We start from the raw sequence: 27730 nt of genomic DNA, 5'->3' as shown, positions 1-27730 counted from the left end.
GGGCCTAGGGTCCTCTGCGTCGGGGTCCTGCCAGTCAGTCACCTGTCAGGTTGTTCCTAGGTCCTTTATTATCTCTGTGTAACGTAAATAGTGTTTTTTAATTTATTTTATTTATTTATTTATTTATTTATTTATTTTTAAAGATTTTATTTATTTATTTGACAGACAGAGATCACAAAGAGGCAGAGAGACAGACAGAGAGAGAGATGAGGAGAAGCAGGCTCTCTGCTGAGCAGAGAGCCCCATGCGGGACTCGATCCAAGGCCCCTGGGATCATGACCTGAGCCGAAGGTAGAAGCTTAACCCACTGAGCCACCCAGGCACCCCAATAGTGTTTTTTTAAAATGACGTTTTCAAACTGTTGTTTGGCAACTTTACTGTCTGTTATGTACACGTGTGTTCTTCTGGGTTTTCGCACGCGTGAGCGCGTCGTGCAGGGATGGCAGCTGTCTTTCTCTCCCTGCTCACCTTGGCTCCTGCGGGTAGGCCTTCCAGAACCGTGTCCACTGACCAGCTCCATCGCTTATTTTTAGCTGTAAAGGAAGTGCTTTGCTCTGAGTGTGCGAGGCCGTGTTGGGTGATTCCCTTCATCACGTTGGAGATGTGCGTCTTCCGTGTCTTGTCAGTTTCTGGCACTGAAGAAGTGAGCTCCCTTTTTTTTTTTTTTAAGATTTTATTTATTTGCCAGGGAGAGCGTACAAGAGGGCAGAGGGGTAGGGAGATTCAGCAAACTCCCCGCTGAGCAGGGAGCCCAACGCAGGATTCGATCCCAGGACCCGGAGACGACAGCCTGCGCTGAAGCCGGACACTCTGCCCGCTGAGCCACCCCTGTTATCGCGGAGCTTGTGCTGTTGCGCTAGGCATGCTGTGGTTTTCTGGGACTGCTTGCTCCCCTGTTGGAGCAGGCTAGCAGTGCTTGCTGTAGTTTTTTATAGCCTTGTGGGATTTGAGACAATCATTTCTCATACGTTTTGGGAAAACCAGTTTGAGCAAAGAGACATCTGAAGGCAAACATGGAAGTAATCCTCCTGGTCCTCCTGTGGGCTGTGGCTAGGCTGAGAATCAGCCTTGCAAATGGGACGCGCCCCGAGGTTCATCGAAGGCTACCTGTCATGTCGTCTGTGAGAGCAAGGCCGGGACGCTCTCTAAAAGTTCAGTAATGGGGCACCAAGTTAGAGTACACCTCGGGGGTAGGATATTACGTGGTCACTGAAGTTGTGTGCTTGAAAATTACTCAGAGATCTGGGATACAAAGATATAAACGTAGTGATTCGAAGTGGCACCTGCACCCCAGGATTTATAGCAGCGAAGCCCCGTAGCCAGATGTCCATCGGCGGACGGAAGGGTGGAGAAGACGTGGTATAGCTGCGTGCTGGACTACTACGCGCCATCAGCCTGACGAAATCTTGCCGTTTGCAAAGACGCAGATGGAACTAGAGGCTGTTAGGCTGAGCGAAGTCAGTCAGAGAAAGACAGTTATCACATGATCTTACTGATAACGAGGAGTTTGAGAAACGAGACAGAGCAGCCAAGGGGAAGGGAAGGAAAAACAAAACAAGACGAAATCAGGGGGAGACAAACCGTAAGAGACCCTCAGCCACGGGAAATAGACCGAGGGTGGCTGGAGGGCCGGGGCTGGGGGCCGGGGGCACTGGGTGACGGGCACTGAGCGGGACACGGGATGCGACGAGCGCCGGGCGTTGTGAGCAGCCGACGCGTCCCTGACCTCTGTCCCTGCAACTGACAGTTCACTCGGTGTAAATTAATTGAATTTAAGCTAAAAAAAGGTCTGGGATAAAACTCATAATGTAAAAGCATACATACACCTGCGTATGCAGCGCAGAGATATGCGTGTGGTTGCGTATGTGCACTCCGCTGTGCATGTGTATGGAGGACGGGCCTGCAGAGCTTGGGGGTCCTTGGGAGGGGGGTCGGTGCTTGTCCACAGCTCTGGAGTCTATGTCCTTCTGGGTCCTGTGCAGCTAGAAAAGCATGGCAGGGGAGAGGGGGTGAGATGTCGCCTAGAGACGCCGTGACACTGGAGAAGGAGCGGACAGGAGGGCTGCAGGGACAGCTGGGGCCTGCTGTTTGTAAAGGTGCTTTTCCCGAGTCAGCGTTTGGCGTGGGTTATCTCAGGGGAATGCAGAGGGGAGGGGACTGTGGCTTCTCCTTTCTCTCTCTGCTGCTTTGCTCTACACGTGGGTTCCTTTTATAATTTAGAGCAAGAGTTTTCTGCGTTTGTGGTCGCACACTTGATCCCTGCGGAAAGATGCGAGGAAGGCCTGGTGAGCGTAAGCCCTGTGTGCATCTGGCATACCTCCTCTTCTTTCCTGTTGTTTTCGGTCAGTTGTGTAAATGGTGATTGGAGAGATCGTGAGTACACTGCTGAAGATGTGGCTGAACCGTAGCGTGTTTGACGACTGACAGCCACTGCGGCTTTGTCCCTGGGTTTGGGGAGGCTCCTGGCGTGCGTCGGTGCCCCCACGCTTGGGGGTGGCCGAGTGCGTAGCTGGGAGAGTGGGGTGTACTCGGAGGTGGGTGTACAGGGGTGGTGTGTGGTGTTCAGGGCTGTGGCCTGGCTGCAGTAACCGGGGCGTAAAGTGGAGAGGAGCGTCCAGGGCCAGAAGGGCCTTCAGCGTGGACAGGTGGGCCGCAGCAGACTGACTGTGCCCCCTCAGGGTGCCAGGCGACACCTGGAAGCCAAGCAGAGAAAGTGTTTCCTTGTCCCGTGGCGCTGACAAGTCGAGAATGGGGTGCTGCCTGTTCTTTCAAGAGAAGAGTCACACAGTAGGGATTCCCTTTGCCTTTTTTTCTTTTTTAAAGATTTTTTAAAATGTATTTGACACAGAGAGAGTGTGGGAGGGAGAGGCAGGCAGAGCAGGCAGAGGTGACGCAGACTCCCTACTGAGCAGGGAGCCCAGTGCGGGGCTCGATCCCAGGACCTTGAGATCATGACCTGCGCCAAAGGCAGCCGCTCAACCCACTGAGCCACCCAGGCGCCCCGCATTTGCCTTTTCCAAGCAAGATGGCGCTCCGGTCAGTGGCGCTTGCCCTTGTCCTGGGACGAGCACGGAGCTCCCTGGACGGCTCCGCGGTAACATGGCGGTGGTGCCGTGGTCTGCAGACATGGCCGAGGCAGGGGCCGGGGCACCGGGGACCTCAGCTCCTGCCTCTCCCTGTGGAAATGAAACCGCTGACACTTCGTCAGCTCCCACCCTGGGAATTAAGAGGCCTCCTCTCCCAGCCCGACATCTGCTGACGCCCGTAAAAAGTAATTGCTTTTGAGATGCTGTGTAGGGGTGGGGACTGGCTGGCAGAAACGTCGGTGTGGAGGCAGTGGGGAGAGATAGAAGTTACCTGTTTTCCCCCTGGGGAACAGAGAGGGATACAACACCTTTATTTTCTTGGGGAGCAGAAAGGTACAATTGGGTAGTTAAATTTGAAAGAGAATAGCATGACACAGAAAAAAGAGAGAGGGGTATTTAACAAGAAAATTCCCTAGAGGGGAAGATTAAAGCGAACAGGTGCTGGAAGAATGTTTCTGCATATTAGAGCTTAATTAGATTGGAAGATGAATTCCAGATGGGCTAATTATGTATGAGTTGTTGCAGGTTGTTTCTGGTAGGGGCAAGCGTGTATTTTTGGAAGTGGTGATTTAGTTGGATTGGATTGGACTCCTGCCTCCTACCGCATCTCCTCCACTGGGCAACTGCCGCTTCGGGGGCCCCAGGACCCACTCAGCCGGCCCGTGTGTTGGGCTGCCCCCGTCCAAGCCAGTAGAGCCTGAGAAAGCTGGGCCCAGCCTGATGGCCACAGAAAGCAGCGCAGGGCGGCCACCTGTCACATGGACTGGAAAGTAATTCCAACTTCAAAGGAAGGCAGACAGACAAAGCAGTGTGTTGTTTCCCAGGAATGCGTCCTTTGATGGGGATGCGTAATGCTGCCTGTGCGGCTAGCTGGTTAGCAGATTCGGACCGCTTTCTGGGAGAGCAGAGGAGCAGGTTCTGGTTGGCAGCTCCCTTACATTGTGAATCAAGGACAGGTCCGGAAGGCACGGGTACACAGATGTATTGCAGACCAGGAATCTTAATTTCTAAACAAAAGAGTCTGGGCCAGATAGGACCGCTGGACTTGCTGTTGGGATGATGGACTTGCTTCAACTTAGGAACGCCTGTGAAGGTTGTTTCGAAAGACGGTGTGCGTCTCTGCGGTCCCCGGCAGGATGGGATGTGCCGCGGCAGCCCGGCGGTGGCCTGTGAGCCTCAGGGGGGTCTGCGTGGCATCCATTGGTCTGAGGGCTTTAATAAATGTAAACTTTTATGGAAGGCCCCATAATTGGGAGTTATGGATGTATAATTTATATATGACTCCGTGAATGATTTATATGATGTTAAGTGATGATTTAGATAGAAAATATGACCCCCTCTCACAGAATCTTTAATGAAAAGTGTGGGTTCTTATGAATTTATTTCTAGAGCTCTGTTTGAACTCAGCATGTTTGACATAAATCAGATATAATTGTCATTTTATGATTAATGAACATATGCTGGCCGTTTTCCCCCATAATTAAACTTTATGTTCTGTGCATCTGACAAAGCAAAACAAGTTCAGACTTTGACAGATTGGTGGTGGGGGTTTCCCGCCTGCGCGCGTGCGCGCGTGTGTGTGTGTGCGCGCGCGCGCTCATTTGCGTACTATTTGTTTTCTTGACATTCAGGATGAAGTCGGGCTTCAGGGGTGCGCGTGGGATCGCTGGCTCAGACCCAAGACCGAGGGGAGGGCGCGCGGGTGGGAGGCAGCGGGTGGGTGTAGTGGGCGGCAGCGGGCGGAGCCCTGGGCGGGAGTGTGTGCTGGGTCAGGGGCTGCTCACTCCCAGTGGACACGCCCCATTAGCCCGGAGCATGGCCGCCGCGCTGAGCCTTGGGAAGTGACAGCAGGTAGCTTTGTGGCAAAAACACGCACAGCTCCCCTCTGCCTTCCCTGCACTTCAGCGAGACTTAGAATCGTTGAGAAGGTCGGACAGCGAGCCTGCGAAAGACGAAGCGCGTCTCTGGTCGGCACACCTTCCCTCACCCTGCTCACTTCTGTTTCCCGTTTCAGGACATAGACAAGTTCGGCAATGAGATCACCCAGCTGGCCCGGCCCCTGCCCGTGGAGTATCTGATCATAGACGTAAGTGTGCGGCACTCACCACCACCCTGGGCATCCAGATGAAGGCCGGATGTGGGTAGCGGTGGCTTGGACAGTTGCCCCCTGCTTGGCCCGGGACAGGCACCCTGGAAGTAGATGCACCATTGAGCTCCGGTCATCCCTGAAGAGTGGGCGATTCCAGGGGCTTTTTCTTTAGTTTCAGTTTATCTCCTTAAAAACAACTTAGGGTTTACCTTCTTCCAAACTAAAGTGCAGGACCACGAACCTGGTCAGGCAGCCTCCGCAGGTCAGCCTGTGCAGGTCCGACCCTGGTCACAGCTCATCTGCCAGAGCCGGGCTCGCAGTGGGGCAGCCGTGACTGTCTTTGAATGAAGTGCTTGTGTGCTCGCTTGCGGGCAGCTGGCTGTGAGGCCCCGTCCCAGTCTCGTCTCCTTTCTGGAGGCTTGCTCTGCTCATGGAGGTGCGGCCCCGGGCCAGAGGGTGGCAGCGGGTTCCAGCGTGAATGCAGCACATTCGCAGAAGTCAGCTCTGTCCCACGGGGACGGGCGGCTGCTCATTTCCTAACTGTGACCTGCCAGGTTCTCTCCGGGCCACGTTTGGGCTCAGGAAGGGCACATGATTCAGGCTGTAAAATATCTTCGCGTTTGGAGCAACGGGTCCCCGGGAGCCAAGCCCATTGGTGCGCCATTCCAGTTGGCAGCTTCTGAGAACATATTTCTTACCTCGGCCGTGAAGGCATCTGTGTTTTAGACTACCCAGGGTGTAATTAAGATGAAAACAGATTGATGGAACGTGCACTTAGGAGGAGTCGGCGTGATTTAAAGGCAGCTTTCTGAGGTCTTCTCTCCCCGTGGCCTCCCCACCCCTTTCTTTTTACAAAAGAGCCGAGTTCTTGCTTAGTGTGCTGTGTCAGTAGAGTTTGGTCGTGAAGGAACATCCCGCCTCGTGACAGCCACGCTCTCCGTTGCGGAGCGAGAGCAGGTGTCCGGCCCGGTGTGCTCAGCCCCTGGTCGAGCCTCGTGAGCAGGCTCCGGCAGGAGAAGGCGTGCGCCGCTGTCCCTGGGCAGCTGTGGTGGTGCGGTTGGGGGTGTCTGGGCATCGGCTACATGACCTGAGACAGGCTTGGGGGCTGTGGTTTAGGTGCCGGGCGCCCCGCACCGCTCCGTGGGGTCTGCGGCAGTCAGACTGCCTGGTGAACTCTCGCTGTCCTGCGTGAAGGGGAGGTTACCGGCCGGGCAGAGACGTCTCTTAGTTCCACACCGCTTGCCCGCTGGGTGTCTGCTGCTGCTGGCCCCCGCCGAGTCTGCCTTCCTGGAGTGGAGGTGCCGTGCCGTCCACAGGCTTCGCCTCCCCGGCGCGGGTCGCTCTCCCGCCCTCTGTGGAACCGCGGCAGCCGCTGGTCCCGGTAAGGGCATGTGCGTCTGAGCTTCGGTGGCTGCTGGCTCCCGGGAGCGGCTCTGGCTCTAAAGGAACAGGCAGAGGCTTAGGCTCTGTGGCTGACAGAGGCCACGCGGCCGTACAGGCATGGTGGCCGGAGTCTGTGGGCTGCACGGTCTCGTCAGTAAACACCAGCGGGAGCGGCGCCTGGCTACGGCCTCAGTCGCTGGAGTGTGTGACTCGATCTCGGGGTTGTGAGTTCAAGCTCCACACTGGGTGCAGACAGGACTTAAAAATAACACCTTTAGAAGAGCTGCGGGGTCAGGTCTCCCAACGCCGCTGCCGGCTCAGCCGTCCCCCAGCGCGCTGGTGCAGTCACCCGGATCCGGGGCCAGGCGGCCCAAAGCGGCCCGCGGCCGTCGCTGATGCAGAGAACAGACTGGGACAACGCGTCTTCACTCCTATGCATAGTCCCAGAGGAACCAGAATAGCTCTGCTAAGTGTGGACGAGGTGTGATCTGCTGGCGCTAATGTCCTGTCGGAGAGGAGAGGCTGTGTCAGCCCAGGGCTGTTTGACGGCTCACGCTTGGGTGCCTCTGTGGGGAGGCGCGTCTGCCGGGGAGCGCAGACCTGTACCCGCATCGGTTCTTGCACACTTGCCACTGCCCCTGTGGTTTCTGTTGATGCAGTGTTCGATGTAAAACGCCTTCTCTTGTTCCTAAAGCGCGTCTGAGCCAGATGAAGGGCTTAGGTGCCCCTTTGGACTCAAGCTCTTGACCGCAGCCCGTCTGCGGGGAGAGCAGGCATGCCCTGTGCCGCACATCAGAAGCGTGGCTTCTCTTGCTGCGTCCACGTAGTGGGGCCGGATGTCCCGAGGGGCCTCAGCAGGCTCTCTGGAGGTCGCTGCGTCTCCCAGACCGTCCCGGCTGACCTGAGAGTTCTGGCCTCATCTGTCGTGTCCCCACTGCTCACCCTCCGGCTCCTCCCCGGGCGAGGGCCTCTGTGGGAGCGGCTCGGCCGACGGAGCCCCGAGTTAGGTGTTGCAGAGGCCCGCACACTCGGACGGCCTGCGGATGGCCCCGTCCTCGAGCGTGTGAACAGTGATCTTTCTGTTGGCTTCCGGGACCAGTGTCAAGGCATTCGTTGCGGGTGTCATTCACGGGGGACCGTGGCGTCCAGTGGGGAACAGGACTCTGAGGCCGGAGCTCGGGGAGGGTACCGCACTCGGGGCTGCCCTCACCCCTACTTGCGGCACGATTTATCAAGGCTTGTGTGTTTGTTCGCTAGATCACAACAACCTTCCCCAAGGACCCAGTTCATACTTTCTCCATTTCACAAAGTCCGTTTCCTATTGAAAACCGGGATGTCCTGGGTGAGACACAGGTAAGCTTATCTTTACAGACGTGATTTAATGTGACTCCTGCTTGTTTATCTAGTGTCAGTGATGTTTTTCTAGAAAGTACCAAGCTTTCAAACTCTCCTGATTGATTCTTGTTGACGAAGCCCAGCTAGGTCGTTTCCTGACACTCAGTTGGTCACCGTGACAGCCTCTTCGGGCCGGGGCTGACAGATAACCGCAGCGGCAAACCCCCGTAAGGCCTCGGGGCCGTGGGTCTGCCAATGGGCTGTTCTCAGCTGATGTCTCCCTTCCTCAAATGTGTTTGTCACTTGTGTCCTCTGCCAACAACGTCTTTAGTGTTTGCTCGTTAACAAGCACCATCTCCTTGTGGAGACGTGGCACCTCGATGTTTGATTTGGCTTCCCACCCTGTCACCTTCTGCGTGGTTTCTTTTTTTTTAAGATCTTATGTGTTTATTTGATAGAGAGAAACACAGTGAGAGAGGGAACAGGAGCAGGAGGAGAGAGGGAGGGAGAAGCAGGCTCCCCGATGGCAGGGAGCCTGATGCAGGGTTTGTCCCAGGACCCTGGGATCATGATCTGAGCCGAAGGCAGACACTTAACAATGAAGTCCCCGAGGCACCCACTTGCTGCTGCATTTCTCATGCGTGGTCTGGGCCGTGTGGCCCTCGTGCGGCCTGGCCACCTGGGCTTTCCAGCACGCAGTGCGGATCCCACGCAGCACGTCCCTGGCTGCCCACTTGCCTTAGGCTGCCGCACAGGCCGTCTTGGACACGCACTTCGTCTTAGGTTCTAGTTGTTATAGGCGTTGCAGGAAAGAGTAGAGAGTCCTTGGGAAGGGTGGTGCGCTCTGGCGCTTTGCTCTCCTCATAGCCCCTCTGTGCGGGGCCTTGGGGTGCTTGTAGAAGTGCAGAGCCGCTCACTTCCTGGGCGGGGCTCTTGACCTCCTGGGTTAGTTTTGCGGAAGGTGGGTGTGTTCCATCTTCCCCAACACACACACCCATACACACACATCAGCAGCGCAGCGGGACAGCGAGTGCACACAGGTTTTCTAGCCCCAGAGTGAGGCCTTCTCACAGCCCACTCGGCTCCTGGAGCGGCGGGAGCATTTTTGGGCTTTCTAAGTGTGTCTGCAGCCGGCCCAGCTTTACCTACACCCTCTCTCACACACACACACACACACGTCCATGAGTCACACGTGTGGAGAGCACCTTCCTGGAGGACAGGCCAGAGCACATGTTGTAGCCGCGTGTCCCTCTGGCCCGGGTCCCCGTTGGTGCTTGAGAAGCACCTGGAGAGAGATGTGTGTCCGCACTCTGCATCCAGCCGGGACTCCGGAGGGACCGATGGCTCTCTGGGCTCAGCACGGGGCTGTCCTGGGACGCTCGTGCTCACTTGCTTCCTTCTGCCCCGCCCCTGTAGGACTTCCACAGTTTGGCCACCTATCTGTCCCAGAATACCTCATCCGTGTTCCTGGACACCATCTCGGATTTCCACCTCCTGCTGTTTCTGGTCACCAATGAGGTCATGCCCCTGCAGGTACAGGCCTGAGTGTGTGGCCGCTGCGCCCCTGGCTTTGGTGGGCCCCGGGTGGGGGTTCCCTGTAGAGAGATGCTGCCTTTCCTCACAGGTCAGAGCAGGGCTGTGGAGCTGGGTCGAAGTCCTTCCTGTGTCCTGTGGGCAGTGGATCTTCCGAGAGGCTTACTGATGGGAGATGGGGTTTGCACTGAAACCGCTTCCTTCAGTGTCTGTCCCCAGGATCAGGACGGTTGCATTTGTTTCAGTTCATAGGGAGCTCGGAGCCCTCCGGCGCGGGGCGTAGGCACTCCCGCGATGCACAGAGCTGCCTGCGGGCTGAGCGCCACAGCCTCTGCTGCTTTCCCATCGCTTCCCTCCTGAATCCGCCTCTGTTTTACCGCCGCAGCGCAGCAGGCTGGCTGCCGTCCAGGCCCGGAGTGCTTGGCTGCAGAGTTGGCGTTTTTAAGACGCGCCGTTGGGGAGAAGAGGACAGGTGTCACTGACAGCGGCTGTCCCCGAGCCGTGTGGGGGCCGCTGGTCCAGCCAGGACGCTCTTACTTTGTGCCTTTTTTTCCTGCCTGAGACCCAAGGAGGCAGCAGAGAGAGGGAAATGACTTCTTTCTGAGCCTCTGGCTCGACACGTTCCTTGAAGGTGACCGAATCGAGGGGAGAGGCCCCTCCGTCCCCGCTGCGGCCCTGCGCCGGCGGCCTGTGCCTGTTCTCGCATCCCGCTGGGTTTAGCTGCTGTCTGTGTTTCGTCCCCAGACTACCCACTTTTGGCGTCTGACATCAGGCATCCTGAGGCTTCCGTCTGGCTTCACCTGCCTTGTTAAGCCCAGAGGGTGGCCCCTCGGCCCTAGTGCAGCCGCTGCCTGTCCAATGGGACAGGCGACTGGCACCTGGGCTCTTCACACTAGGCCTCTGCACCGGTGGCCGCGCACTGACAGTCACCTGGTAGAAAACGTGTTCCGGGGAGCCCCTGACAGTCCCCGAAGGCTTAGTTTCTCATTAGATAAACTCTTTTAATTCCCTGCACTTTGACCGTGGAGGCCTAGCACCTAGAGACGTGCTAGAGAGCCTGGAGAGCCTGCAGGGAGAGCGTGGGGTGGAGGACGGGCCCCGGGAGCGCAGGCCCTGTCCGTGCCCCCGGCCCTCAGGATCCGGGTCGCGAGCGCTGGTGCTTGGTGGTTGAGCACACAGGTCTGCTCGCGACAGCCGCACGGAATGGCTATCTGGGAAGAACTTCAACTCAGCTCTAAAATTTAGCACTTGGTTTTGTAGACCGAAGGGTGTGGCGTTTGGTGTTTCAAGGGGATGGTCTGTGAGGTTCTTCATTTGCTTGTGAGGCATGTGTGCTGCTGCCGGAAGGGGAGACTCCGTCCCGGCGTGTGGCGCACAGGGCTCACGTTTGGCCTCTTGCAGGACAGCATCAGCTTGCTGCTGGAGGCCGTGAGGACTGGGAACGAGGAGCTCGCCCAGACGTGGAAGAAATCTGAGCAGTGGGCCACCATCGAGCAGCTGTGCAGTGAGTGTCCTCCCCTTCCTCGGCCCTGAGGGTCCTGCCCTCGCGCCCCACCGCCGGAGCGCAGGGAGCCAGACGCGTGCTCTGCAGCGCCTCTCGGACCCCAGACGCGTTCCGGTGGTGTCGTGGGCAGCCCTTCGGGGACACACACTTTCTCACTGCTGCGCCAGGCGTGCTCTCGAGGCCACACAGGTCTGTGGGCACAGCTCTGCAGCTTCGTGGACGTGGAGGGTACGCCAGTCCTCCGGCGTCATAGGGGCAATTTGAACGTCCTTGTTTTAGGGAAACAGAAACCTTACGTTCGCCGCAGCACCAAAAAGTCAGAAACCTTTGGTCTCCTCAGGCTTTTCTTTCCCTTCTTTGTACTGGCCCTCAGAGCGTCCGTGAAGGGTAGTGAGGACGAACCGTTCGGAGTAGACGGCCCGGGACGCCGAGTCCCCTCGCTGCCCGAACGGAGCCGCCGTCCTCAGTCCCGGGAGCTCCAGGCGGCAGGCTGCTGGCGCCGCCCCTTTCCCTGTGGCTTTGAGAAATACTGCAGTGCCCTCTTCAGACAGCTTTAAAAATACATATAAAACGTGTTTACACCATTTCGTCCAACTAGGGAGTTCGATGCTAGAGCCAGAATTAGCCAAGGAAAACCTCGGTGCAGCCTAAGCCGCGAGGGAGCCGAGGGGACGCGTCGTTCTCTCGTGAGGGTGCCGGTCCCCCAGGGCCTGTGGTCTGAAGCGCCTCGGTGTTGGTTGTGCTTCGGGTCACGTTTTCCTTTCTGCACGGCTGCCGGCCGGGCGGTCATGGGGCTGGCTGACGTGCCACGTGCTCTTGCCCTCGCGTTCTGCGGGGCTGTCCGTTCTAACGCAGCGGACTGGTCGTGGCCGCCCAGTTCCCTAAGAGGAAGACCCGCAACCTCACGTTCTCGGGTGGCCAGAGACGCCGGCTGCAGCAGTGCAGGCTGAAGGGCGCTGGGCCCCGGCCAGGACTTACAGGTCCGTGTGCTAGACCCCAGAATTAAGCATCCTGTGTGAGCTGCACTTGGATTAAAAAGAACCTGGTGACGTAGACTGCTGATGCAAAGAGAGCAGCGTCCGAGAGCAGGACGTGGGACTTACCTGGGCGAGAGCCCCGCACACCTTCGTCCCCCTGCACGCACCGCTGACCACGTGAGAGCTGCTGGCGGCCTTGTAGAAAGAGCCACTTCCTCTCGGGTCCAGGAAGCCGGCTCCTGGGCTTTTCCCCGAGACGTGAAAAGAGGCCCACGCGGAGATGTGTGCAGGCGTGTTGGTGGCAGCTGTGCCGCCGACGGCTCCAAACCGCCAGCCACCCTGATGGGCAGCCAGAGGCGGTGCTCTCGCCGGGCACCCATGCTCCTTCCGGCTCGCCTGAGGGCGGCGCTAGGGCTTAGCTGCTCACGCTTGCACAGCAGCTCTGCGCAGGCGTGTGTGCGCGTGGGGGGCCCCTGCGTGGTCCGAGAGCCCCGTCTGTCCATGCCTGTGGCTGCCCGTCCTCGAGCTGCCTTGTCCTCGGCCACACCGTAAGGTAGAGCTCTCGGGAGTGGGAGCCACGAATGGCAGCCAACAGCCTCTCTTCCCGTCCCGCAGGCACCGTCGGAGTGCAGCTTCCGGGCCTCCAGGAGTACGGAGCCGTCGGGGGCTCCACGCACGCCGCCACGGCGGCCGTGTGGGCCTGTCAGCACTGCACCTTCATGAACCAGCCGGGCACCGGCCACTGCGAGATGTGTAGCCTCCCGAGGACCTAGGGGCCCGCCCAGCCCTCCCTGAAGCCGGGGTCATTGTCACCACGGCCCCATGGTGGGCAGCCCTGGAGGGCGGGGCAGGGTGGCTGCCCTCGGGTCACTGGCCCACAAAGCTTCTGAGCACCAGGCTAACCTGGAGGGAGAGCCAGGCTGGTGCTCTGCGGGCGCACATCAGCCTCCTGATGGGGCGGCACGACGGTCCCCCCACACGCCTGGGGCCAGCCTCCAAGGTGGTGGAAGGACCTGGGCGCCCCGGAACCATCTCCGGGGGCTGGGGGGGAGAGAGCGCTGACTGCCGCCATCCGCTTTCTCTTCCCTTTCTCTTGGCTCTTGTTCTTCCCCTTCCCGTGCTTGTGGGTGGGAGCGTCGGCGTTCCCTGTGCTCTGCGCAGACCCTGCCTGTGAGGGCCGCCTTTTCCCCTGGCAGTGCCATCATCTGGCGGAATCACCGTGGGCCCAGGGTTGCTGGCCTCCCTTCTGCTTGACCTGCAGGTTAATTTGCTGCCCGCCCTCCTCACTCTCACCCGACATCTAGGTGGGATTTTTCAAGTCTGCGTTGGTTTTAATAATAGTTATCAGTAACTTCTGCCCAGAAGACTTTTATTTATTTCTTTGTAAGGTAAAAACTACATACAAGGGGGGCGGAGAGACCCTGGTTCCCACTTCCTTCCCTCCCCTAGTGAGTCCCTGGGAGGGGCTGCGGGGTGGACACGGGGTGGGCGAAGGTGGAGGGGACCGCACTCTGTTCTTGGAAGTAAACCTCAGTGCCTGAGACTGCCTGCCAAGCCACACAACTGCCGCGGCGGCACACCGGGTGGTCCAGCAGGAGGGCGGCGGTCGCTGCTGGCAAGCATCGGCCCCTGCGAAGGGCCAGGCCGGCCTGCGGTGAGCTGGGCTGCCTGGGACCCGGAGCTCCGGCCCCTTTTGCCTCGACTGCTGTTCTCCTCGTTGCTCTGCCCAGCCCCGGCCTCCTGCGCGGTGACCGAGCCGCTGCTGAGACCTGCGGGAGAGGGTAGGGGCCAGGCCAGTTGTGAGGGTCACTGGGACTGCTGTGGGGGTCCCAGAACAGAGGTCGTTTCAGGCCTTGTGCGTGTGCTCTGGGGTCCCCAGGGAGTCGTGGGCGGCACCCTAATGCCTCTTTGCCTTAATGAGGGTCGTGTCTGAGCTGCGTGCGGGGCACCCACAGGAGAGGCTGCCCAGACGTGGACTGTGTTGGGGACTCCGTGTCTCCACCCTGGGGGTAGAGGGAGGCCTGCCCTTACCTGTGGCACTACGGACAGAGAACGCTGTTTTCTGTGTATTAGACTGTGCCTGGCACCTGCAGGTTCACCGGTATCTTGTCTGCTCTGGGGGGCAGGGGCCGATCAGGGTGGGTCTGGCTTCAGCAGAGCCATCCGTTGTTGGGGGAGGGTGGGCCCCGCCGGTTTGTGGCAGCCGTCCCGGCTCTGAGCTCGGCGCCCTGCCGCCTGCTGAGGGGCTGTCCATGCCTCGTGGACCCCGTGTCGTGGGGTCCCTGCCATCCAGTGTGAGGCTGCGGAGGGGCGTGGTGGCCCCGGGCCCTGAGCTCGGCCGCTGTGTCCCCCAGGCCCCTGCTCCCCCAGTCCTCCTCCTTGTGTCACCTTCGCCCACCAAGCTGGTTCCCGTCTCTCTTCAGCCGGCATTCTCCCTCGACGATCCGGCAGATGCGTGATTCGTTTCCTTTCGTCTTTTAGCTGAAGGAAAAGCGCTGGGACTTCTCTGCTCCGAGTCACTCTGTTCAGTGACGCACTTGATTGTCCAGATAAACAGACTTGGAGCTCAGTGTGAGGGTGTGGGGGACACCCTGCCGGAGGCCTTGGCCATGGGCAGCTCAGCCACCTCCTCCTGCACAGGGAAGGGGGGGTCCCCCAGCCCCACCTGCCTACTTGCCCTCGCGTGGACACACCCTCTCACCCCCGGGCAGGGGGGGACTGCGTGCTCAGCTGCCCAGGTGCACACAGCTGGCTGCCTCAGCCTCCAGATGGTCAGCCCCTGGTGCTGCTGCTCCGGCCTGCTGGGGGCTGCAGGGCTGCGTCCACTGGGTCTGCATTAGCGTCACTTGGACTCCGGTCCCACCATGAAGCCAATAAAACCCTGAAACGACTGCTGAGCTCCCGATTGTCTTTCCTGGGCCCAGAGACCTTCCCTGTGCGCCGTGTGTGTCTGCATCCGAGTCTGCTTTGTGTCCTGTGGCTTGACTTCGCTCCACACGTCACTGTCCTCGCTGACGTACCTGGACTGCTGCAGGATGGAGACCCCAGCGTGTCCTCAGGGTGGAGGGAGAGTGTAGCCTGCCTCGGGGGCTCTCCTGTCAGCCGTATGGCTGCTTCTGGGCCTGGCGGGGGCGTGGGGGAGGCAGGTGCTTGCGGCAGGTGAGGGACGCAGTCTGGCAGCCCCCAGACTGGACAGGTGTGGGGATGTAAGGCCTGGAGGGGACACGCTGCCTGTCCTGGATTACCTTGTCGATGGCAGCCAGAGGCATTCGCTCTTGGTGTTTGGGCACTGCCCTGTCTTGGTCTCAGGATGCATTGCTCCCTGGACAAGTACGCAAAACACAGCGCCTGCCGATGTCGGGGTCCCTGGGTGCCTCTCGCTGTGCCCCCAGGCCTGGCTGCTCCCAGCAGCGGTGCAGTGCGGTGCACGCTACTAACCATAGTCCCCAAGTTGGGGTGACTGCCACACTCGGCCTTTGGCACATCTCAGACCACTGGACTTGCTGGATCTTCAAAGTGAGCGGCCCCGACCTCAGGAAACCACAGGAAGGGGGCGCACTGCCATGAGGAGCCACCAGCACGGCCGGCCGCTGCCCCGCACACACCATGGCTTCTCTCCGGGCTGGTGGCGTCGTGGGGCTGCAGGAAGATCACGCTGCCCACACAGCTGTGCAAAGAGCAAGGACAGGAGCACACACCTCACACGCCCACGCGGGCAGCTGCCTTACTCCGTCACCCCTCGCCGTCCGAGCCAGCCTTCAGCCCTCGGTGCGTGTGTCAGCCTGGGATCGGCACTCCGGGGCCCTCTGTCCAAACAGACAGTTGATGGTAAATCCTTATGTCACAGCAGAGGGAGTAGGGACCCAACCCACCAGTGTCTGCAGGGGCATCCTGGCCAGTCAGGAGCTAAACCGGTGTGGCGGAGGCCTGCCCGGCTCAACCCACCTCTTTCCAGATCCACTTCCCCAACGTGCTTGCCGGGAGTTCGTGTGAGCGGGCAGTTCACAAGGCATGGCGGCCTGACTGGCCCAGAAGGCCCGCACGCTCTCCTAGGAGAGGAGCCTGCCCCCGCTCCCCAGTCAGGAAGGCCTGGTGGAGTCGGTCCTCCTCATGCCTGTCCCCCTCACCCCCGCCCCCAGCATCCCGGATGGTGTTCCCAGCCCAGGGCAAACAACGGACTGCAAATGCCGCGCTCATGCAGTCAACCCAGAGATGAGCCGTGGCTGCCCACGGCCCTGGGGGCTGAGTGCCCACCTCAACCGCCACAAGAGGGGTCAGGCTTCAGTCCAAGCCCAGGGGACGTCTGGCAGCACGCTGTGCTCGGTCACTCCCCACAGACGCCTCTTTGGCTCACAGGTGTCCAGCCTTGGAGGTTCTCCCGTGGCGTAAAGCAGTGAGGTGTGCTTGACCTCCGTCCACAGACACCCTTCAGGGACGCTCTCCAGAAGAGAGCACTTGGCCCCTCTGTGGTCAGCAGCTGTCTCCGAAGCCCTGGGGGAAATGAGGGAGGCCGTCAGGGTGACCGGTGTCGGTCCCCCCTCATCCCGACTGAGTGCTGGTGACCCATCGACCAGCCAAACCAGCACAGCCACGGACAGTTTGTGGCCAGGCGTGGAGGGAGGAGCGGGCGTCGGAGACAGCTGCTGAGGGCGGTGACCCATCCCCCATGCCATCTAGCCGCCCCCGACACCCCACAAAATCGCTTTCGGAGTGGGCCGCCTGCCCCCGAGGAGGTGGCGTTCGCTGAGCCCCGGCTCCGAGCTGCGGCCCGAGGGAGCTCTCGTCCCGGCAGGTTCCGGACTGGGCCCTGCTCCGGGGCGCACGAGGGAGGCGCGACGCGACTTCGGTCCCAACCATCCGTGCCCCGAGGCCCCGCACCGGCGTGGGGGGGGGGTGCTGCAGGCCGCGGAGTCCCCCAGCCCGGCTGGGCCCGGGGCGGCGCGCAGGACGGACGAGGGCCGCGGGCGCAGGCCGGAGGGCGTCCCGCGTTTGGCTTCAAACACGCTGGCCCTTTGGCAAACCGCCGTGTCCGCGGGCCTCCCCGCAGCGGCGCGCCCCCGCCCACCCGCCGGAGCGCCGGCCGGGACCCCACCCCGAGCCGCGGAGCGCGCGCGCCGACCCGGCCCCGCCCCCCGCCGGGCCGCTTTACGGCGGAGGTCGCGCCGCGACGTGGGCGGCCGTAAAGCGCCCGCGGCCCCGGACGGAGCCGCCTGCCCGCGCCCCCCGCGCGCCCCCGGCCCACGCCATGGCCGGCCTCGAGCCGCGGGTCGAGTACCTCGAGAGCTTCCGCTGCCCGCTCGGGGGCCTGGCGGCGGGCCGGCCGCGCGTGCTGTGCCACGGGCCCGCGGTCTTCGTGTCCGCCGGGAGCGAGCGGGTCTCCGTCTACGCGCAGGGGGGGAGGCTGCTGACCGTGAGCGCGGGGCCGCCCGGGGGAGAGACTGCGGGCGGGCGGGCGGCGGGCGGCCGGGGCGGGCGGGCGGCGGGCGGCCGGGGGCGCGGAGGCCGGGTGCTGGGCCGCGTCTCCCCCGCCCCGGCGGCCGGCCCGACGCCGCCCTCTCCCCGCGCAGGCCGTGTACAGCTTCCCCGCGCCGGTGTGGCAGCTGCAGCTCTCGGCCGTCCCCGGGCTGCTCTACGTCCTGTGCGCCCGGAGGGGCATCTACTGCTTGTCGCCGGACCCCGAGAGCAGGTGACGGGGAACAGTGGGCGGCACAGGTGGCGGCCGGCCCGGCCTGGGGGACTCCTCCTCGTGCCCGGCCCTGGCCTCCTTACCCTGGCCCCCGTGACCTGTCCGCCCTGCGTGGCCTAGATCGGGGTCACAGCACACACCAGCCGTCCCCTGTGGGGCGGGAGGACGCGGGGCCAGCTTCGAAGTCCGGTCTGCCTGGCCCCCAGCCCGGGCATCCTCCAGCAGGCTCGTCTCCAGAACAGTCCTTAGTAAATGGGGCTCGGGCGGCGCAGCGTGCAGCCCCAGGCAGGATGCTGTCCCCTGGCCGTAGGTGGGTCTCTGAAGTTAGCGGTCACCGCCAGCGCACCCTGAACGCTGAGGCTGGAGGGGGCCCGTCCTGAGGAGCTCGGCCTCTCTTGTGCGCCAGCGCAGGTCTAGACGCGCCGTGGTCGCTGTTGTCTCAGGACCTAGAAATGGGGGGCGGTTCAGAGGATCGACCTCGGTGCAGGGGGGTCTTACGGTTCTGCGCGGACAAGACGTTTCCTCCCGAACCCGTTTCTGGAAGCCTTGGTGCATCCTGTTGTGTGTGTCCCAGGGAGACGGGCGCTCACGACAGCAGTCCTCGGGCAGGCCGGAGGTGTGTGGCCGGCCAGCTGCTCCCAGGTGGGCCTTCCCCACAGTGCTGAGGGGCCGTAACGGGCACCGAGGTCACTGCCTGGGAAGATGTCCGGCCCAGTGTGGTCAGTGGTGGTTTGTTGGGAAGACAGCTTAATTGTGTTCTCACAGTTCCCTGGTTCTTGAAGGTCCATGAACCAAGATGATGGGAGTGACCGGGACAGTGAGGACGGCGAGCCTCCTTGTGCCGTGATTTCCGTGGACCCAGACGCCTGCCTGCTCCCAGATGCCGCTCTGTGTACTTTCACTGTGGTTGCTGATAAGCTCGTCACCCTGGCACAGGGCCCTGCCCACTGGAAGGTACAGCTGTTTGAGTGCCCCCGTCTGGGAGAGGACACCAGACTCAGAGGCCAGGTTGGCGAGGTGGAGTTGTCCATCTCCAGCCCCCTCACTGGGCCCCTTGGGGAGCCCACAGCCCCCCGCTTCCTCCCAGTGCTGTGCTGTGTGTCCCCAGCGGGCCCCAGTGCTCTGCACAGCCGTGCGCAGGGCTCTGGGGGCTTCTGGCTGGAACGGGCCCTCTTTGGGCTACTGTTTGGAGTTGACGCCTCCCTTCTGGAGTCACCTGTGCTCCTCTGTGGTCTCCCCGATGGCCAACTCTGCTGTGTGGTCTTGAAGACTCTGGTCACCTCAAAGTTGTCCCCTGGCGACCCGAAGGCCCTTGTCAAGATCCTCCATCACCTGGAGGAACCTGTTGTTTTCATTGGGGCCGTGAAGACAGAGTCATTGGCCCAGGACGTGGAAGACACACACCCTGACTGCCTGGTGGCACTCGGTCATGACGGCCAGGTCCTAACCATCAAGGCCGGCTGGGACGAGGCTGGGACTCTGGTGCCGGAGCTGCGGGAGTACCGGCTGCCGGGGCCCGTGCTCTGTGCGGCCTGTGGCGGAGGTGGCCGTGTCTACCATAGCACCACCTCGGAGCTCTGTGTCGTGGACCTGGCTCAGGAAGGCGTCCCCAGCGGGGACCTGGGAGACCCGCCATCTCTGCTGTGTCCAGCCGGCTTGGGCGTCTGCAGCGTCGTCACCCTCTCGGTGTTGGCCGAGGTGCCCGAAGGTACGAGGTGGTGCTACGTGAGCCCGAGACGCCACCGCCTGTCGTGCCGGGGGGGCGGGGGGTGGAGTTTCGCGGGCTTGTCTTCTGCGTGTGAACTGGCACGTTGTTCCCATCTTCGGCAAACCTCACAGGCAGTCTCCTCCCCAGCTGCCCTAGGCTGGTGCTTGACACCTGCCTCGGGGGGCGGGGCTGCCTTCTGGTGTGTGGGTAGGGGCGGGGCATCTCTCTCGGGCAGGTGCTCTGTGGTGGGGAGTCCCGGGAGGGCTCTGGTCAAGGCCGGCGTGTTTCTGAAGGCTGGGAAGCCCTTGCCCGCCTCCTGTGTGGCCTGCCCCCGGCGGCTCTGCTGGAGCTGCGTGCTGGACGTGTCTTCCCTGGACAGCGCTGGGGGGGGGCGAGAACGGTGCCCCCCCCCGGCCTACGGGGTGGTACTCCTCGTGGAGGAAGCACGGACTAGGCCAGTGTCTGTGCCGCTCGGAAGGACGGCCACGTGGTCGGCAGCGCCAGGCCGCCGCACGGCTCACACGTGTTCCGTGCCTCGCTGTTGGGCTGCCACACCACGGCCCAGGGCTTGGGGCCTCGGTGGCCTTGGGCACGGGGGACAAGCAGACAGTTGCAGGAGATGGAGCCCAGGGGTGGGGGGACCAGCCGATGCTAGAGAGACCACAGGCTTCTGGAAAGGCCCCGTGAGTGTGGAGTGAGACTGGGGCATCTGTGCGCTGCCTTGCCCTGTGCAGACCATAGGCGCGTTGCAGGCCAGCTGCACCTGGCTGATGAGGCCACACGCGTCCTTGTTCGGCCCCCTTAGTCCCGTTCCCAGAACCCTTCCCACAGCACTGAGCTGTGTGCCAGCACTCTCCCCTAGGGAGGACCCTTTGGAACGTGGGCAGGGGCTCTGCCCGGCCCTTGGTGCGCATCTGGGCTCTTCAGGGCCGTCTCCAGAACCCTCTCGTTCTTGCCGGGGGCCGCGCGCTGTTGACCTCTGTGCTGTGCCCCCAGTAGCTTGCCCCTCCCCCACCCGGTGACCGGGTCTCACGGGTGTGCGTCTGCAGGTGACGTGAGGCTCCTGGCCCTGTCCACCAGGGGCCGCCTGATGACCTGCCGCCTGCAGCTGAGCTCGGAGGTGCCGGGCCCCAGTAGAGCCGCTGCGGCCAGTACTGGCCAGAAGATTAAGGACTTGCTATCTGGGATCGGCACCGTCTCTGAGAGGTGAGCAGCTGTGCCTCGGGTGGCTCGGCCGGAGGCCGGTGCTGCGTCTCGGGGGGCAGCGTGGGTCCAGGCCTCTGACCCCAGGGAGAGCCCCAGGTGGCACATTGCATGGCGGAAGGCTGCGTCGGGGGAAAGGGATGTCCCCTGTTTCCACATCCCGCCTGCGGCTTCTCCCTGTTAGCGGGTACAGGACACGGCCCCTGCTGGCTCCTCGGCTCTCCCCCAGCAGGGGGCCTCTGCCTCCCTGTCTCAGCAGAGGCCCCAGCGGCACATCCCTCTGACCTGTTCAGAGCAGCGGGCTCCGCTCAGCCCTTGCCTGCCCTTCTGTGCAGTACCCTGTGGTTTGGGGCCGTTTCCGAGGAGCCTGCCGTCCTCGGCCGTCGTGTCGCACTGTTGCCACAGAGGATCAACAGGGCCGACAAGGGACATGGCCGGGGATGTGCAGACGCCCCGGGCCATGCGGCGCCAACGAGGTTGGCGATGGCCGGGAGCCCCATGAGCAGGCCGGGGCTGCTGGGTGTGGGCTGTGGCAGCCCCATCCTCTGCCCCGCTGTGGCTGTGCTGCCTGGGAGGGGGCGGGGTCCGATGCTGGGGGCCGCTGGACGGGGCTCGGCGTGGCCGGGGCTGCAGCGCTGCTCCCGGAGGCAGTGGCTCTTCACGGCAAAGAGTGAGGTCCTGGTGCCTTCCAGTCCCGGGAGCAGGGGACGAGGGGCCCGCCGGCACGCCTCCCCGTGGGTGCCACCTTCGTTCTTTCCAGGCTGTCTTCTCTGAGGAAGGCTGTTGACCAGCGGAACAAGGCCCTGACCTGCCTCAATGAAGCCATGAATGTGAGCTGCGTCCTGTTGTCCGGCCGGGAGGGCCCCAGGCCCATCGCGTGCACCTTGACGACCGCCTGGAGCCGCCCACAGCTGCAGGACGTGCTGACGGCCACTTGCCGGCTGGAGAACAGTAGCGGCCTCCGTCTGGACCGGGGCTGGGCCTTGTGTGTGCGGGTGCTGACCAGCGCCTCTGCCCCAGACTCTGACGTGGCCAGCGCAGCCACCACCTACACCATCCCTGTGGACCGGCTGGGCCCCGGCGATCGGCGGGAAGTGACGCTGCCCCTGGGCCCCGGGGAGGATGGCGTCCTGCACCTGCCCCTGACCGTGTCTTGCGCACTCCATTACAGCCTCAGGGAGGTCGTGGGCGGGGCGCGTGCCCCGTCAGAGTCCTCTACGGACTCCTTGGATGAGTTCCGCCCTGATATCTTGCCCGAGCAGGACAGCATCTGCCTGCCCCTGTGTGAGCACACTGTGGATGTGCTCTGGTGCCTGCGCTTCCCTGGCCTGGCCCCAGCCCACACGCAGGCGCCCGGGCTGCTCGGCCCCCTGTGCGACCCTGTGGACACTTTCTTGGGATCTCTCCTCGGGCCCCGCAGCGAGCCGACAGGATCTGCTTCCCTGCGGGCCAAGTTCCTGCCTCCGTCGGTGGCCACGATCAAAGTGTCTGCAGAGCTGCTGAGGGCTGCCTTGGGGGACCATCACTCAGGTTGGTGGTGTCGGATGCCTTCACCGTGGCTTCAGGGTGTGAGGACATCGGGCTCCTCCCTCTTACAGGCCCTGCCTGAACTCACCACAGCCCCCCACCCAGCAGGCACGTCCCTGGACTGCGCCACCCTGCAGTGGCTCCTTGCCGAGAACGCCGCCCTGGACGTTGTGCGAGCCCACCAGCTGTCCTCGGTCCAGGGAGTAGCCCCAGATGGCGCTGATGTGCACCTGACCGTCCGAGAGGCACGTGGGGGTCTGGACCCTGGGGAAAAGCGTCTCTGAGTGTCGTCCCCACGCCAGCTATGTCTGCGCTGCTTGAGGGGATCGGTGACCGGTCCCCACTGCAGAGAGCTTCCTGCTGTGAGGCTCGGCTGTGCTGGAACAGCCTTTGTGGGGGCGTGGGGTCTGTGTGGGAACCAGGCTGACCTTCATGTGGGGGCCCCCCCCCCGTGTGTGCTGCTGGCACTCGTGGCCTACTTCCATAGCTGTGTCTGGCAGCCGTGAGTACTGCGGGGCGGGACCTGCTGATACTGGTCCTCAGGCACCCAAACCCCTGCCCATTTGCAGAAGCTGCCCCCGGGGGTGCCGAGACACCGTGCTGGCCTGCCCGGGCTCTGGGCGTCCCTGGGCCCTGATTCTGGGCCCGGATGGTGGCTCCACCAGTGCTCTTGGCCTCAAGAGCGCTCGCAGCCCTAACACACCTCAGGGTTCCAGAAGTGCCAGGAGCAGTGGCCTTCCTCAGTTCCTGGGTAGGGCCTGTCCTTGGCGCTCTGGGTGGAGAGTGAGCCAGCATGTCCTGGCCCATGGCCTGTCCTGCCTGTGGCCTGTCCTCGCCGGTTCTGTCTTCAGCTTCCTGCAGCTGGAGCTCCCGGGGGACGGACCGCCCAGCCTGCTCCCTGTCTCACATCTGAAACCCTGGCCCTGCTGTTAGGTGGCCCGGGACGCCCAGTGTGCCATAGGGGAGTCCAGGCATGGGCGGTCCAGGGTTGGCAGGCGGGCACAGAGTCCCTTGGCCTAGAGTGAGTGCCGTGGCTATAGATTCCAAGGAAACAGGACTTCTGCACACGTGTTCCAGCTGGGTGACTGCTGGGTGGCCGGCTCGTCTTTCTGATGCAAGTTCTCATCGGGTGGGGAGAGCCAGGCCTGGGCGTGCGGGCTGCCAGGGCCTTTGAGGGCAGCTGGAGCTGCTTGTGGTCTGGGGCTGGCAGGGCCATGGGTGGGTGGTGAGGCTCTTCTGTGTGGCAGGTGGCCATGACCGACCTGGGCGCAGCAGGGCCCCTGCAGACTGTGGAGATCCAGGTGGAGAGCTCCTCTCCGGCGAGCCTGTGCAGCGCACACCACGCGGTCAGTGGGCGTCTGCAGGTGTGCGGGTCTGCTTGGGCAGCTGGGGGGGGGGGGCGCTGTCGGGGGGGGGCTGCCTGTGTGGGGGTTGGAGGACCACCTCTGCTCCTGCCCGTTCGGGCTGTGCGGGGAGCTGTGCTGGTGGTTCTTCCGTGGCAGACCCTGCCTGTGCTCCCATGAGCCCTCAGGCCGCTGAAGGAGGACCTTGTCTGTGTTCCCTGCCGCGGTCAACTCCGGTCCCCATCTCGCCTGGCTGAGCAGCGCCTGTGCGGAGAGAACGTGTGCCGGGGCTGCGTGGGCCGGCGTGGGCCCCGGGGCTGCGTGGGCCGGGGCTGTGTGTGCTGGCGTGGGCCCTGCGCTGAGGTGCCTGCAGTCCGAGCCACCACGTCTCCACCCTCGCAGATGCCACAAGGGGCCCTGTCTAGCGCGGGAGCCAGCGGCTGCACTGCCTTCTGGGGACCATAAGTCCCAGATCTGAGAAGGTGCTCACGGTCCACGTGAAGCCTGGCACCTGGTCCCTTGGGCCGGTGGAGCCCAGGCTCTGGCCCAACTGGCCGTCTCCTCCCGCCGCTCTGACTGCGGCTTTGGCAGCCCCGGAGGAGTCTGCCGTGGCCCCCGTCCCTCCGGCGGGGAACGCACCAGCGCACCTTCCCCGGCCCCACCCACACCCTGAGAACCAGAGAAGCCACAGTCGAGGCTTCCATGAGGACCTGAGTGCTGCTGCGTCAGACCCACCCGCGCCCGGCAGGCGGGCATCACTCAGGAGCCTGTGGCCCCGCCGCTGTCCCCTACTCGGCATTCTGATGGGCCCACTGAGGCTCACGCAGCTCAGGAATGTAGTGCCAGGTTCCCAAAAAGGACACCCAGCCCCCAGAGTGGTTCCTGTTCTCTCTGCTCTGAGGGGAGCCTCTTGGACCGGGGTCTCCCCATCAGACTGTTAACAACCCGGCCAAGACCCGGCATGACGGTCACGGGCCACATGGTTAGCGAGGTGCTGGGGGAAGTGTGTCCCAGTGTGGCCATGACCGCCACAGACTAGACCCAAACGGCAGGAATCCGGCGCCCGTGGCCCAGGCCTCTCCCGCACTCACACAGCTGTCCCCACGCCACCTCCAGAGGCTCCTGTGTTCTGATCACTCCCTACTCGACCTGGGTCCCCCCCACATGAGCTCATCTAAAGGCCCCACATCCACGTACGGTCTCTCAGCTGCTGGGGCCGTGCTCCCGCCTCACCTGGCCCCTAACGGAGGGCTGCGGGTGGTCCCTTGATAGGCCCGTCACGCGGCTATGGACCCCGGTCCTGGCAGCGGACGCCCTGCGCCCCGTGACGGGAGTGCACCGGGGAACCGGTGTGTGCTGGCCACGCAGAGTTTGGGGGACCCTGTCAGGTGTGTGGTGTCCGCCACAGAGGCTGGTGGGGGCCTCGCTGCCTGACCCTGGGCTTCCCCCAGAGCACAGGACAAGCAGCACCCCACAGGGGGCCGTGCTGAGGGGGCAGGTTGGTGGCCCCCGTGAGGGCAGTGGGCACCAGGCCTGGGACGAAGGCTGGGAGACAGGGTGGCGGGGGACGGCTCGGCTGGTGGGGATGAGGGAAGAGCTGGGAGGGGCGGCGCGAGCTTCGGAGGGCGACCTCCGAGTCCTCCTCCGCGGGGCTAGGGCTGGAGTGGAAGGCTCGCAGGGCCCGTGGAGGTGGTGGCGCGGTGTGGGAGGAGCCCTGCGCACCAGCTCCAGCCTCCCTGTCCCCTGCCCCCAGAGGACGGTCGTGGAGCAAGCTGCCCGGATCCCTGGCCCGCCCGACCTCCGTGTACCGTGTCTCCAGCAGACCCACAGCGGCCACGAGGTGAGGCCCCTCCGCTCCCCTCCCCGTGGCCTCCCGCCGGCCTGCTCCGGGACCCTGTCCCTGGCCGGGATCCTCTGGGAACACAGGGCTCACCCCGCACAGTGGGGGCCTGCCCCCTGCTCAGCCACAGAGGGGGGAATGCGGGGTGGGCGTGGCTCCTCGCCTCCAGCCTTGCTCCTTCCCCCGTCCGCCTTCCATTGGACCTTCCTGTCGCCTGCGGGGGGGTTGGCTGTGGGTCACCTGCCACATACCAAGTAGGGTTTGTGCATAACCACTGTCCCCCAGAGGGGCCGTGCCCAGTGGCGAGGTGGGGTGTCTGAGCTTGCTGCCCCCACCGGCAGACCCTGCTGCGGGAGGTGCAGACCCTGCGGGACCGGCTGTGCACGGAGGACGAAGCCAGCCTCCACGCCACCGCCCAGAGGCTCCTGCAGGTGCACCGGCAGCTGCGCAGCCCCAGCCTCCTCCTGGTGTGACCCCAGGTGGGCCCCTCCTACAAGCCCAGCACCCTCGTGGCTTTATGGGGAGAAGCGCATAACACCAGGGCTTGCTTCCTGGCTCCTGACCTTGGCCGTGAGGCTGGGGGTGGCAGGTGGACTGGGGACACGGGGCCCACGACTGCTCTGGGGTGTGCGTGAAGTGGCACTCGTGGCCCCCCAGCCCGCCCGGCCCCAGCCTCTGCACAGTGTTCCTTCCCCTTCGGTAGCTGCCCACGACTCCTGCTGAACCTGGTCATACCTGGCCGTCCCTGGCCCGGAGCCCTGGAGCTGGATCCACGACGTCTGCCCACCGCCCCCCCATCCCAGAAGTCGGGCCCCAGAGCAGCCCAAAGGGGCCCAGGAGAAAGTTTCCAGATTTGGGACTTCGGGGGTTCTGGCCATGGCTGTTGCCTGCCCCACTGCCTGCTCCCCCAAGTACAGACCTCTCCTCCCTCTCGGGGCCCCGCATTTACGGGCCGCTGCTGAGGCCACCCACTGGGCATGCTGTCCTGTGGCTCTGACACTCCCCCAGTAGGTGCTTGTGGCTGGGGCCGTGCACAGCCCTGTGCCCTGTCTCCAGGGCCCCTTGTCCTGCGCAGCCACTCAGCGGCCTTCCAGTGCTGGTGCGTCCAGCAGTCGGCGGGGGTGACCCCCTGTTTGGACTCAACATGGTGCTCTCCTGTACGTGCAGGGGCTGCGAGGCCCCCCTTGCTGCAGGAAAAGTCTGTTCCCCATGGAGCTGCCTTGTCACTGTGTGTGTGTGTTTTGGGGCAGCAGCTCTGACTGCATTTCTGGGCCTCCCCTGGGGTGCGCATAGATGAACCCTGCCTTGGTCTTTTCCGTGGTCGTGGGGGCCAGGGAGAGTCCCCCGGCCCTGGGTGAAGGGCCCACCCAGCCCACAGGGCAAGCAAGCCCCTCCCAGGAAGGACAGGCCGTCTCCAAGGAGGGAGAGAGGGAGGCCACACAGACCACATGCTAGTGGCGGTGGTGGGCACAGATGTTGGCTGTGGACAGAGCAGTGCTGGAAGCTTGTCCCCCAGCGCCAGGGCTGGGCTGGGCTGCCCCTGGTCCCCACTTCCAGCTCCCACATGACGTCCAAGGCACACTTGCTGCCTCCACCAGGCTGCTGACCAGGATGACCCTGGTGAGGCATGAGCCCGTACCCTCCCAGGGATGCAGACGCAGTAGTAAGGAAGGGCGCTCCCCTCCCCACGCCTGCTGGCCGGAGGGCCCTGGTGGGGCAGGCGAGGCCACAGTCCCTCGCGCCCCGCCCCCTGGTCTCCAGAAGAGGAGACCCACAAGCCAGGCAGCCAACCCGCGGGATCCTGTGGAGCCTTAGTGAATTGGGAGAGATGGGCGGGGGCCAGGGCAAGTGGGTCGGGACAGAGCTGGGGGGGGGGGACTGGCTCCCGGAGCCTTGCGCTGGGCTGCCCTGTCAACGCCCCACCAGGGACGGGCCACTGCACCGAGCGCGGGAGACCCTCGGCAGCCCCTGCTGCGTGTGGCTCACTGTCCCCCACACGGCTCCGGTGCGCCAGGAACGGCCTGCACGCAGTCCCAGGTGGACCCTCCGGGCACTCGTCCCTGTCTCCCCTCCCCAGGCCGCGTGGGCTTCGCTCAGCATGGGTCTGAGGCCAAGTGCACTCCTGGCAGAGGCCAGCGAAGGGAAGTCGGGGACACCAAGGGAGTCCCCTGCTGTGATCACTGGGCAAGCGCCGGGCGGGGGAGCCCCCATCCTCCTGCCCTGGTGTCGCCAGGGGGCAGCACAGGCCATGGGGCCTGCGGCCACCTGCTCTTCTGCAGCCTCGAGGCTCTGGTGTCTGGTCCTCAGAGGGTTAACTCCGCCCCCCTTGGCCAGTGTGCGTGCTGGGGTCCAGCCCATCTGTCCTTAAGGCTGGGCGAGGCACTGAGGTCCGGAGCAGGCCGGGCTGAGGCGGGCACTGGGGAGAGGCTGTGGGTGGGGACAGGATCCCTCCCTGTCCACTCTGGTCGGGCACATCCGTGCTGCACGTCCCGCCTCGCACACCTTTCCCAAAGCGC

General features: G+C 63.2%; 2 protein-coding genes and 2 long non-coding RNA genes across 6 annotated transcripts in view; 2 read left to right on the top strand and 2 right to left on the bottom strand.

Annotated features, from left to right (window-relative positions):
• Positions 1–14798, top strand: part of NPLOC4 (NPL4 homolog, ubiquitin recognition factor) — a 57189-nt gene extending 42391 nt beyond the window's left edge. The window contains exons 13-17 of one of the 2 annotated variants that reach the window (XM_082705464.1): positions 5101–5172; positions 7816–7911; positions 9310–9426; positions 10828–10930; positions 12523–14798. In XM_082705464.1, coding sequence (XP_082561590.1) covers positions 5101–5172; positions 7816–7911; positions 9310–9426; positions 10828–10930; positions 12523–12680 — 546 coding nt within the window. In that variant the 3' untranslated portion in view covers positions 12681–14798. Of the gene's footprint in view, positions 1–5100; positions 5173–7815; positions 7912–9309; positions 9427–10827; positions 10931–11303; positions 11515–12522 lie in introns of those variants that run through there. The other variant, XM_082705465.1, reaches the window with a different exon arrangement.
• Positions 1–27730, bottom strand: part of LOC309850933 — a 1194231-nt gene that overhangs the window by 80204 nt on the left and 1086297 nt on the right. The window lies entirely within an intron of this gene.
• Positions 14513–16808, bottom strand: LOC309850930. Its single transcript, XR_014304536.1, has 2 exons — positions 16162–16808; positions 14513–15713 (listed from the first exon to the last, which is right to left on the bottom strand). It is a non-coding gene; the product is annotated as an uncharacterized lncRNA (long non-coding RNA).
• On the top strand, positions 17060–26428 carry FAAP100 (FA core complex associated protein 100). 2 transcript variants are annotated; one of them, XM_082705452.1, is made up of 10 exons: positions 17060–17317; positions 17475–17593; positions 18376–19301; positions 20351–20507; positions 21265–22034; positions 22140–22276; positions 23279–23395; positions 25128–25214; positions 25556–25693; positions 25918–26428. In XM_082705452.1, exons 1-9 carry the CDS (start codon positions 17153–17155, stop codon positions 25685–25687), a joined length of 2610 nt encoding a protein of 869 aa, XP_082561578.1. In that variant the 5' UTR covers positions 17060–17152; the 3' UTR covers positions 25688–25693; positions 25918–26428. The 2 variants fall into 2 exon arrangements, with proteins under 2 accessions (XP_082561578.1, XP_082561577.1); XM_082705451.1 differs by having other exon boundaries at positions 17072–17317; positions 22137–22276.

This window comes from Mustela nivalis (assembly GCF_964662115.1).
Source record: "Mustela nivalis genome assembly, chromosome: 17".
NCBI lineage: Eukaryota > Metazoa > Chordata > Mammalia > Carnivora > Mustelidae > Mustela > Mustela nivalis.
This window is presented reverse-complemented; position numbering and strand designations above follow the sequence as displayed.

Coding starts and splice junctions, on each gene's coding strand:
- FAAP100 (XM_082705451.1), top strand. CDS start 17,153: ATGGCCGGCCTCGAGCCGCGGGTCGAGTACCTCGAGAGCTTCCGCTGC. Junction 20,508..21,264: donor ATCGGCACCGTCTCTGAGAG/GTGAGCAGCTGT, acceptor CGTTCTTTCCAG/GCTGTCTTCTCTGAGGAAGG. Junction 22,277..23,278: donor TGCACCTGACCGTCCGAGAG/GCACGTGGGGGT, acceptor TCTGTGTGGCAG/GTGGCCATGACCGACCTGGG.